Source organism: Cygnus olor, chromosome Z (genome assembly GCF_009769625.2).
Source record: "Cygnus olor isolate bCygOlo1 chromosome Z, bCygOlo1.pri.v2, whole genome shotgun sequence".
Lineage (NCBI taxonomy): Eukaryota > Metazoa > Chordata > Aves > Anseriformes > Anatidae > Cygnus > Cygnus olor.
This window is the reverse complement of record NC_049198.1, coordinates 80,382,662-80,394,726: the sequence shown is the minus strand read 5'-3', so window position 1 is coordinate 80,394,726 and position 12,065 is coordinate 80,382,662. Positions and strand designations below refer to the sequence as shown.

The 12,065-nt window shown below is 40.3% G+C and overlaps 1 protein-coding gene across 2 annotated transcripts in view; it reads left to right on the top strand.

The window, feature by feature from the left end:
- ELL2 (elongation factor for RNA polymerase II 2) overlaps nucleotides 1–11,456 on the top strand; it is a 44,611-nt gene extending 33,155 nt beyond the window's left edge. Inside the window, exons 6-12 of one of the 2 annotated variants that reach the window (XM_040541120.1) lie at nucleotides 26–150; nucleotides 293–386; nucleotides 1,739–2,315; nucleotides 4,495–4,564; nucleotides 6,714–6,885; nucleotides 7,988–8,032; nucleotides 8,161–11,456. In XM_040541120.1, coding sequence (XP_040397054.1) covers nucleotides 26–150; nucleotides 293–386; nucleotides 1,739–2,315; nucleotides 4,495–4,564; nucleotides 6,714–6,885; nucleotides 7,988–8,032; nucleotides 8,161–8,277 — 1,200 coding nt within the window. In that variant the 3' untranslated portion in view covers nucleotides 8,278–11,456. Of the gene's footprint in view, nucleotides 1–25; nucleotides 151–292; nucleotides 387–1,738; nucleotides 2,322–4,494; nucleotides 4,565–6,713; nucleotides 6,886–7,987; nucleotides 8,033–8,160 lie in introns of both variants that reach the window. The other variant, XM_040541119.1, reaches the window with a different exon arrangement.
- The last annotated feature ends 609 nt before the right edge of the window (nucleotides 11,457–12,065 follow it).

Here is a 12,065-nt window from a genome sequence, read left to right as displayed (position 1 = left end):
TTCTTTTATTAACGTCTGCCTGTAGGTAGCCAACTTGAATCCCAAGGATAACTCTTACACTCTGAAGGATTATGTATTTAAAGACATTCAAAAAGACTGGCCTGGATACAATGAAGTTGATAAACAGTCATTGGAATTAATACTTTCTAGGTAAGTTCAGTCTCTAGGGGAAGGAAAATAAGTTTTAGAAACTTTAATCTGGGAAATGAGGAGTGTGTGCTTTTCCAGTAATGAAAGAATTATGGCATGGATGTGTTTGCCTTGTAACCTGAAATATGGGTAAATCTTACAGAAGAGTAAATTCATCGCAGAATACCACCAGCACCAGTCATTTGGAATCTCCTGTAACTTCAAATAAAGATGCTGCATCAGCTTCTCCTTCCCAGGTATTTTGTGGCTTTTTAACATTATTTACAATGTATTATGATTTAACTGGCTTTTATGTTGGAGTAAAAGCTGTAATGCAAAGCGCTAGTATTGTCTTTCTCATACGAAAAACTGAAGCACTTATTTCTACTTGGGCAATTACATTTTTTTTAAGATGGTTGCACTGTCAAAGACTTTAAACCTTATGCTCACATAGCTCACGAGCTGCTATGTTTATTAAAATCTTCAGGAAAAAAACAGTTTCTGAATACATGTTATCTTGTAAATAAGCCTAGATCTCACAGAAGCTATCCATGTAGTGTTTGAATAGTTGAGGCATCAGCCTAGCATGTCGTTGTCAATAGCATGTTGACCTTGCAGGAGCTAAGCTTGCCTGTAGAGGCTGAACTTCTTGGCTACCCATTATTGTTGCAGTCGCATACTTTCTGATTAAATACTTAATAATTTTGTATTGACACACAACTTGGTTATCTTGGTGTGTGGGAAGGTCTTCTGAAAATCATACATACATTGTTTATATATATTTATATAAATATTTGTTACACAATTGCATGCATTCAGGGTTCTTTGTGATATGGTACTTACAATACATCAAACCTGTACGAACATCCTTGTGCTGCTCTTTAAATATAATGCTCAGAAAAGTCTAGAATAAGGACAAATTACAATAGCGATCTACTGTTTGAGGGAATGTTTTTCTTCTTCCTGGCATCGTTTAAATACTTGTTGTGGTTCAGGGTAAAGGGCAGGTCTGGATCAGCGGGAGGTACATCAGCCTTCTCCCAGCCTTTTCAAACTTAACATACTTACGTCCTGTTTCTCTAAAAAGTAAAACAGGACAATACAAACTCTTTAGAAAGTGCTTAAAAAAAACTCCATACAAAACACATCGCTTTACGGAAAAGCACAACTCTTTTTGTGACTGAAACTGCATGTTAGTAAGTGCAATCAAAACTTGAAGGAATTTGGTTACGTGAGCTTGTGTGTGCATAACGATAAATGGGAGAGGACTTGAAGTCTCTCATGGTTAAGATATTTTAGCGCTGCTCAGAGCTGCTGTGGCCAGGAGGTGTGGCAGCTGCAGGAGACCCTCGGCCTCAGTGCACAGGGACCTGACCTCCTCATCTGGCTGCAGCCTTCTACAGCCTTAGCTGTAGGCTTGGACGAAGTCTTGCAAAGCCGTAAGATTAAAAGCTAAGTGTAAACAAGCTACGTGTTTAGCTGCATCAATTTCTTGCTTGGCAGTCATTGTTTTAGGTGTGGGATGCGTGTTCAAGATCTGCCTGTTCTGAGATGCTTTTGTCTGGACCGGCAGCAAAACTGAATTCTGATAATCCATTTTATTTTTCAGAAACGCCTCTTGGATTCTGATTTCATCGACCCTCTGATGAACAAGAAGCCGAGGATCTCTCACCTCACCCACCGAGTCCAGCCATCCTTTGGCACCCAACCTCCTGCCCCCAGCGAGAAGGCAGCCCCGGCCCCACCACCGGCAGCCCCGGCCCCACCACCAGCTGCCGCGGCGCCCGCCCCGCTGCCCCTGCCTGCCGCGCACCTGCCTGCCTCCAACCCACCCCAGACCGCCAGCTCCAGTTCCCCCACCACCCCTGAGGGGCGCGGGACCCAAGATCTGCCCGTAGACAGCATCAGCCAAAACAGCAGTAGCATCTTTGAGGACCAGCAAGAAAAATATACCTCTCGGACTCCCTCAGGAACCCCAGCGCCTGCTGACGGTCCGTTGGAGCATCATACCGTGCCGGCAGGCGAGAACGGCACAGCATTGTACAAAAAATCCAAGAAGAAGGCCAAAAAGCATAAGGAGAAGGACCAAATCAAAAAGCAGGACACTAGGAGTGCAGGCGAAAAGGAGAAGGACCTTAGAAAAGAAGAAACTGCCAAGCTGAAAAACGCCTCCAGTTTGGAGTCAGGTGAAGGTATCCATACGCTGCTTTTCCTAAACATTACATGGGTAACTGTTGTGAAAAGGTGCTGGTAAAAACGGGGGCTGGAAAGGTGAATGGTCTGTTTCCTCCACTTGCTCTATATTAAGTCCCTTCCCGTTACCCCGAACTTATGATCATGAATTAGGAAATCATATTTTTTGTCTGCCATTGCATTACACTTTATCTTTTAGCTTTAAAAAAAAGAAAAGCCCCAAAACAGATGCTGAGGTTGTTCTGCTGGAACCTTACCTAAAGTTAGGCATATTTTTAAGAATTCTCACTCTGCATTACTGAAATGGTTAGAACAAAGAAATATTATATGGATTCCTGTTGAACTGTAACCCTTTAAAAGGAAGGGCTAGGTGCTAGAAAAACACAAGTAATAATTTTTTTAACTTGAATTCCATGAAACTGACAGTTCACTGAAATTTACTTTACTTTTTTAATCAGCAGGTTTTAAAGCCTGTGCTCTAATAACATATGATTAGAGAAGCTTGTCACATGTACGTATTGCATACTATTTACTGAAATATGTATTTACTGAAAGACATGGATCAGAAATAAATGTATTTAATCAGGTATTACAAGACAAAGTTCAAGGTACTCTACCTTTTGTTGGGTTGTCTAAAACCTATGTAAACTGGAAAATGGTTTACTAGAATTTTGGTTTGAACAGTGCTGTAAGCTCTTCTCCATTTTAGCCACAGAACCTACTACTTCAGCAAATTAGAAGTCGGGTTTGGCCCTTGCCTATCACAGCCCAAAGGAATCTTCAGAGCATGCAGGGTGCTCCTCTGAAGGATTGTGTGTGTAGATAAGTGTGCTTTGAGACGGTCTTTTCGCATTTACCCTGGACGTACTGCCCAGTTGCCCACATGTGACATGGAATTGCCTTGAAAATAATTCATGCTTGACTTTACAGACATGTGAACATCTTTCTCCAGGTACCAGTAACATAATTCTGAATGACTACGGAAGTAAGGATCCATATTAACCTTCAAGTTGATGGTTATGTTGAAACTTTCAGATGGCTCTAGCCATTTAAACAAATAATGCTTGAGCTTTTGGAAGTGAAATGCTCACAGCCAAATTGCTCACAGAAATAGTATTTTATATGCTGAGGTTATTAATATTACTGTTTGCATTTTTCTCAAATTTTATTCTTATACTATTTTTTACCACACTTCCTGCTTATACCCTGTGATAATTTTAATATTAAAACTAATCCAGTAGAACCCATGTAAGTTGTCTTTTCCTGTGACTTTGTTCAGATAGCTTACAGCTTGGTAAAAATGGCTGAGCTTTGGCAGAAATACTGTGCTTAAACAGCAGTGATGTAAGATAGTGATTACCATAAAGAATTGTATGTTTTTTAAGCTTCCCAACAAACCCCAAATGAAAAGAAGGCAGATTACAAAGATACTGAACCTTACTTTCTGTTCCAGCTATTTTTCTTATTTGTCAAAAAGACAAATGTCTTGAAACATTTCTTTAAAAAGAAGTACTGGAGGTTGAATGTGCTATGTTTTCACAATGCCATCTAAAAGAGCAAAAGAGCAATTTACAAGTGCAAATAACTTTCAACCCTGGTATTGCCACGTTAATTGATGAACAAGTCTTTGTTGCAGGTTATTGAAGCCTGAATGCCAGTAACCCGTATACAATGCTCTTGACTTTCCTGTCTAGAAGAGTGCTGAAATTTAATCCAACTTTGGATATCCAAAATGGGTAGGGAAGGAGGGACAAAAACGTGGCATGAAAAGAACTTCAGCTTTCTGCTCTCTTTACTGCCATCCTCAGAAGCCTGGATGTTGGTATATATCAAACTCTGTTCTATTGTGCGACTACATCTGTTGCTGCCTAATTTGAATTGCTGTGCAGATGCCACATCATGTCTTGAAATAAGAAAAGTTGACCTCTGAGTAATAGTTTGGTCATGCAGACCCTGTGGAATAAAGTAGCCATGCCCTTTTTGTAAACTCCGGTGCTGCCTACTGTGGAGAAGGTCGTGTGAGCACTATTATTAACGCGTAGAGCTTATTACCAGTAATTCACTGTGAGAATAAAACTCTAAAGGATTTTTTTTCCAGTCCATCAGGTTGGTACTGTTTAGCTCTATTAAAAAGCTGTTTATCATGAGCATCAAAATTCTGCTTTTCCACAGGAGTTAAAGAAAATTCCACTGCCTCCACAGATCCTCCTTCATCGACAAGTGAACTACCAGACTATTTCATGTGAGTAAAATAATAATAGTCATACCACTTACAGATGGTTTTTCAACTACTTCCGTAAAAACTCTAGTTTAGCTACAAAACTGAAAAATTACCAAAATGTAATTTTACGGTAATGACAAATTCCTTTAAAATGACAATTTCCTCTAAAGGAACATGCGATTACTCTAAAATTACATTTTGATTTAAGTCAACCAGCTGCCCTATTTGCATACCTGTAAGTTTCGAAATCTAAGGCTGTCCCTTAACTGTTTTGAGGGGGAAGAAGTATTAAGAACAATTTTAATATGGTTTAGACTAAAAAAAAATATAATAATTTCACTCTTCCTGAAGACCAAAATGAAAAGGCATATGAACATGTGCTGCTTTCTGTTTAGGAGTGAGGCAATCCAGAAGGAAGTTTGAATGCTAAATTACTCAGTACGTGAAGTTTGAACATGTTTCCTGTATTTTCACTACTTAGGACATCTAAAGTACATCTAAGCTGGGAAGGTGGGGAGGGAAAACTAGCAAATTTAAAGTCCAGCATTGCAAAGTAAATTGTATACACACACCAACAAATGCGAACTAGCAGAATTAACTATCAAAGTTATTGCTTAAGCTTACATGTAAATGACCACTGATTAATTGGAAGCTACAGCAAAATACCCAATTTCACCACAAAATTATAAAACGGGGGCCTAGAGATGGTCAAGAAACCTCCATTCAAATTCTAGCTTCTTAATTATGACTACAAAAAAAAAGTACGAAGTCGCTAAACTTGTATATGAAATGTTGCGTATCTGCAATGATTGGGGTACTGCAGTCTTTACAAATGAAGAAAGACTTCCCAATTGAGTTTAATTTTAGCTCCGTAGCAGATTGTCACGTCAGATGCCCAAAAATTAAAATTCACTTGCTATATAGTGAAAATTTTTGTACCTCATTGCAATAAGAAGTACTGAAGAACTTGCTTTGAAATGGCATAATAGCAGAATCAGTAGGTCGCCTAAATGCTTTATTAAAATATTAAAAATAATTTTCTATAAGAGGATTATTCTTTACATTGTAACACAGAAATAGCTTCTGCATATTTAATGCAGTGATGCATTGTGGGCAGTCTGAGGGTAGCTCTGACACTGTGGGGCAGCAGTTTAATGCTTCCTGTTCTGGGCTGAGAATTCAAACACTTAGCCAGCTAGGAAGGGGGTGTCCTCATAGATCTGTTGAGAATAGAGAAGGCCCTGTGGAGCAGGTGAGGGTAGGTGTTTGTCTTGGCCAGAGTGATGAGGAATTAGTTGCTTAAAATTTTTGATATAAGCAGAAAAAGGTCAGCAGAGTTGCCAGCCTGGATTATAGGAGAGCAAACTTTAAACTACTCAGGGAACTAGTCAGCAGCATCCCTGGAAATCAGCTCTAGAGGGTTTAGGAGTCCATCAGAGCTGGTTGCTTTTGAAGAACCACCTTTTAAAAGCCCAGTTGCAGGCAATCCCGGTGTGTGGCAAGTCAAACAAGTGGGGCAGAAAACCAGCCTGGCTGAACAGGGAGCTCCTTGAACTAGGGCAGAAAAAGAAAATACATGTCCTCTGTAAACAAAGTCAGGCTTCACAGGGAGAGTGGAGAGCAGCAGCTCACATCTGCATGGAGAAAACAAGAAAAGCCAAAGCTTGACTTGAATTGACACTTGCCATTCAGTTAGTCCTGAAGTGGTCAGGCAGTGGGACTTGGTCTCTGAATTCTGTTCTGTTCTATCCAAACACATCCAGTCACATTGTTACACCAGTCCTGAGTCCGCTGGTCATTCTCTGTTATTGCCAGGCACAGCAGGACAGGTGTGAGCCTTAGGTTTGCTCCAGTCCTTTGTTGTTGTCTCCCTGAGACCTTGCTCTTTTCTGGAATTGAAGTTTCTCAAAACAGCACTTCTGGTGTTTTGTCATATAATCAGCTTGTTGCTCCTAGTACATCCTGCAGAAGTGCCCAGGTCTGTGTTTGCAGCTCTAGGCAGGCACAAAGCAATCAGTTCCTAGCTTCTAGGAGAACAGTTAAGTCTTTCCTCGCAGAGGAGGTAAAGAAGGGCAGAGTGCAGCAGTTAATCCTTTCCTCACAACGTCTGTCTGATACTATGAAATGGCTTTGGTGTACACTTATACACACACTTGTTTTTTTCCATTAGAAAATACATAGCTATAGTCTCGTATGAGCAACGCCAGAGTTACAAGGATGACTTCAATGCCGAGTATGATGAATACAGGAATTTGCATGCTCGGATGGAGAATATCACCAGGAGATTCATGAAGCTTGATGCACAAAGGAAACAGCTTTCTCCAGGGTCTAAGGAATATCAGGTAAATAAAATAAATAAATAAATAAATATTAAAGAGTAATAAAAGGTAATAGGTAAATAAAAAAATAAAAAACCACACACGTTTGTTTCTCTTTTCTCTCATCTCTTCCAAAAGTCCACATTCTCAGCACAGGCAGATGCTTCAGTGTAGTAATCCATTAAATTGTATTGACAAGGTTTTAAAAGTTCAGTATTCAGGAGAGACCAAGTGACTGGTCGTATAGCTGGAGTTACCAGATCGGCAGTGGCTTTGCTAACTGCCCCACAGTGTCCCAGTGACATGCTGCTACATTGATGAGGGAGAAGCACAGAAATACAGAGAACAGCAGCTATAATCCCTGGGCTTTGCTGACCAGCTGTTTTCTGTTATTTGAAGGAATATGTATTTAACTACATGTACGTAAAAGGACCTACAGCGACAAACATATTCAGCTTCTAGGTGGTTGGCCCAAACCCTAGTTGAAAATTTTAGCAAAGAAGGGTACTAAAAACACAGCATTCCAGTTTTTGAGCCTGGGATGACATTTGGACATGCAAATTTCAGCTGTTCAGTACCAGTATTCTTTAATTCTGTGTGTATGCTGAGGGTTCTTGGTAGTATCAGGCTACCTTTTATAAGCTTTTTTGACAGATTGCAAATGTATTTGTGAGTAGGAGGAGTGTTTTAAAATAGTTGGTACTGCTCGGTCAGACAAATGAGAGAAACCTTGCAGAACTCACATACGTGGTCTGACTCCGTGTGGACTAGCTCTTGACTTTTGTAGCTTCACAAAACCCTGCAAGGAGTTGTGTAGTCCTTAATTGAAGACTCCACCCAACTGAGCTGTCTGTGAACACAAGTATTTTACAGTGGCATGAATGACTTCACAAAGGGAATCTTCAAACACATTCTCTTCTTGTTGCTTATTTACAGGTTTAATTGCAGATCTGGGCTGTTTCCTAGGTTTGTTGGTCTGGTTGGTTTTTTGCAGTACAGGGGAGGGATGGCTCTTGGATAAGAAAATATCTTGAATAAAACTGCATTTTTACTGCTTTACGTAGTTACATTTTCTAATAGCAGTGAAAAGTTCTTCATTATTGTCTTCGCTTTTTTTTTCTTGAAGATCCTTCACGAGGAAGTCCTAGAAGAGTATCGAAAGATACAACAGGTATGTATAACAAGGTCTGTGGGAGTTAGAAATTGCTGAGATGGGCTTGAGGCCATTTTTAAGCAAAGGATGTGAAATACTAAACTCAGAAATATTTTCATGCCCTAATTTTCTTTTTATATTTGCAGTCTAGTCCCAACTACCATGAAGAGAAATATAGATGTGAATATCTACATAACAAGCTGTCTCATATTAAAAGACTTATAGGTGAATTTGACCAACGGCAAGCAGAGTCATGGCACTAGTCTTCTGCTTGGACCAGAACATGTGAATGAACAGAAGCTTATTTATTTAAAATTCCAGATGAGTTGCTCTAAGATTCTAAGAGGCTAGAACTTTTGCATTACAAAAGTTTCAGTATTAGTATACTTGAGTTGACTACTTCTGTTGTTGTTGGTGTTGCTTATATGCATATTTGAAGCTGCTTTTTCTGGTCCCTTCTTTTCTTCAAGACTTAGTTTGTCTATTGAAATCCATCTTATTAGTAGGTGCTGGGATCCCAGCACAACATCTACTATGAAGTTGTGCACATTTTAAGAAAATATTGTAGCAAACTGAAGTACTTTTGGATAAATATAAGGCTATTTTTCTGACCTTTCTTGTTAATGCAAACTCTTTGCCTTAAATGGTAGAAGGTTTAGAAATTTGCACAAAAAAATTAAAAAAAAAAAATCACATTGTTTTGGAGGGTTAAAGAGGCATGTATATAAGTGCTATATACAGCCCATACTTGTTACAACAGAAACTCATCACTGCAACTCAAACCCCCATTGCAATGGTTGCCTTAAGGTGTTTGCTTGTGTGTATTTAGTGTAGTTAAATTATTAGCTACACTGCTTCCCACTTCGCTGCAGCACCTGGGAAGCACTACGTGGCCTACCAGTGTCTGAAAGTGTGTGCCTGTACTGTGTGCGTGCAAGAATGTGTGGGTGTGAGCATGCGTGATGGGGAATAAAAATTAAAAAAAAAAAAAAGCTGCTACTCTAAGTAGGCCAAACGCTCAGGTTAAAACAACTGACGAGTGTTGCTGTAGGTTTTTTCCTATAAAATTGCTACTTCTATTATGGAAGATGAAAACATTTTCATTTCAATAGTTTGCCAGCTTTATTAATGTTGGGAAAATTGATACTTTACAAAAATTAAACAGATATATAGTTTTGGGGCAAGAATATAAAATTAAGCATGTAGGTTACCTATTTATATACTGCTATAAAGTATTTTTTGAAGAGAGATATGCAAAGAAGCTATTGCCTACATGAAATGTATATTTAAAGATTTTTGTCCTGGGTGCCAGGAATGTAACAAACAGATGTATTTAACTATGAAATACTGTGATCACCAAACAGCACAAACTTTCATTTCATGCAGTTTTTGGTTTATTTTGATTTAAACTATTGCTTGCTTTGTCATGTGAAAACACAGGTTATCTGGTCAAAATAGAGCAAAATCTTTGTTTTATTGTTTTTGTCTTTTCAAAATGCTGCCAATTGAAAAGGGAAGCATTATGTTTACAAATCTGGTTTTGGAATATTTGCCAAAATTGTGGTAGTATCTTCAATAAACTTTATCTCCAGCATAAAAAATAAATAAATAAAAATGTTGTGTGTCACTGTAAACCAGAAAATGTTTGAGATTTGTCAGAAAATATGCATTCAGGTAAATGGGGATATGAATTTTTGCCTTAAATTTGTGGGTTCAGATACCTTCCATTTGTGAAGATGAAATAGTGTGCAAGAGGCATCCTCCCTTCTCTTGCATGAACACTATACTTCTGTTACGTATTTTGAGACCAAGTTGGCTCTGAGTCCCTTGGCTTATACTGCACATTTCAAATGGCAAAGTGAAGGGGAGACCTCTTGCTTCCTGTCAAGAGCTGCATTCCTCTGGGCCCAAAGATGGAGCTTGATCTTGAGCATGCACACAGCAGTGCCCAGGTCTGAGTGCAGGGGCTGCTAACTGCACTGTAGCTGCACCGGATGGCTCCATTTCAACCCAGAAACAAAGCAACTGCTCAGATTAAAGTAAGGGGAAGCTTCTGGTATCGGGACCCACCCTGGCAGTGCTCTTTATATAAACTGTATGCACAGATCTGACTTTAGCTGCCGCTGTGGTACATGCAGTGCTGCTCTACAGCTGTGTTGTTACCATTTGTAGTGCTACCACTGTGTAACTGAGACCCAGTGTCGTTAACTATTTTTTCTCCTTTTATGAGAAAAAGATTGATCTGTATTTGCATGCATCTTCTGGTTTACAGCCTGTGTATCTGTTGCTGGGGATTAATGTACTTGAGAGGTCCACTGTGTATAATCATGAGACCTGACAAGCTACTGTAAAGACCTTAATTGAAGGTTTTGCCCATTTGCATTGAGCATTTCTTAAGCCTTGCAAGTATACCCAACAGCCTATGCAGATTTACAGCACTGTTTTGCAATACATATCTCTTGTTTCCCTTGAGCTGTTGTTCCTGTTCGTCAGATACAGAGAACCCACTGAAGCTGGGCCTGTGACTGTATTGCCTGTCCCATGCAAGTGTCCAGCTCGTTCCGAGGAACAAGCACTGCAGATGGTGTCATCCTGGCTGGGGTTACAGCAAGCCCAGAGCAAACAGTTGATGTAGAGAAGGGGCAGCTGTATGTGCTCCTGCTTGGAAGCTGGATCTCACCGCAGCTTGAAAAAACGTGTAGTCAAGAGGGAGGCATCAGCCTGTCCAGATGACTGAAAAAAATCGGAGGACGACTGTGTTCCAGTCTTGCTATGGTTTGGGGGAGGGAATCTATGCCCAAAGAAAACTGTCTCAAAACAGTATCTCCAAACTATCACAGGAAGCAGATCACTGTTGACTGCTTCCGAGCCTTCATTTGACCTTGTCAGTTACCAAAAAGTAATAATAAAATATTTTGCAAGTGTTTTGTGAAACACATGGGTAAGTCATAGAGGCAAAGTTGCTTCAACAGGTTTTAAACAGAATTCAGGTTAAGGTGTCGATATTGTAACTTTGCTCATATGTTAGCTTTTCTAAAATAGTGATGTTACAACCAGTCTTTCTGGATATGTAAATGTTGATTCATGTGAAGATCTATGGCTGCTTTGAAGTATGATTCTTTTCATAAGTTTTGCTTCCCTCTGTTTGTGTACCTGAGGGGAGAGGGATGTGGGCAGCAATTCCATAGCTGCCTTCTGGGCAAGGATATGGAATTGTCCAAAGGAGGACAGCATCTGGGAACATGAAGGCTTACAGCAGGGCTGTGAATCCCCCTTGCTGAATTGGAGAGTATTCTAAAACTTTTTCAATCGTTTCTGTACCAACTGTATTAAAACTGTACATGAAAGACCCTGGGGGGCGTTCTGTCAATGAACACTTGAGCCGTTGTTGCCCCTCTGTTCTGCATCAACTTAGGTTCAATAAAATGTTGACTTTGCAACACTGAGGTGTGGGCCTGTCCTTGTCTGGGGGTGGCTCTCCTGGGGTGTGGGTGGCCCGTCACCTTGCCACCATGTCCTGCTGCTGAGGGGCATGGAAGTGAGAAAAATGGTGGTGGAGAGCAGGAGCTGCATTGTGCCAGCCTCAACTGAGCACCCTGCTCCAGTTGTCTTCTGCTTCTAGCTAGTCTCTTCTTTCACCCAAGCTTAACATCTGGCCTCTTTCTCTTCCCTTTCCTCAGCTGGAGATGACCCTTGATCCTTATTTTGTGATGCTGAGAGCAATTCCTAACCTGAAAGAGCAAAATGTTCACATGCCAAATTGCAGTGGCTGTTATTCCTACTCCTGTCTCTGCTTCTGCATTACAAAGCACAGTACACCATCCTCGCAAAACACTCGGGTCCAGAAAAATAGAGCATCTGGAAAACTGTCAAAGGCCACAGGGCTTTTTTCCCAGCACTGCATGGCCACAGGTGAGGTGGCAGCGTTCTCCCAGGTCTCCTCACTGTTGGCTGAATTTCAGGCTCTAGAGCTTCCTTGCCTGTTGGTCAGTAACTGTTAGTACTGGATGCTTGTGTTGCTCCCCACAGGTAATTGTTGGTTACAAATGCA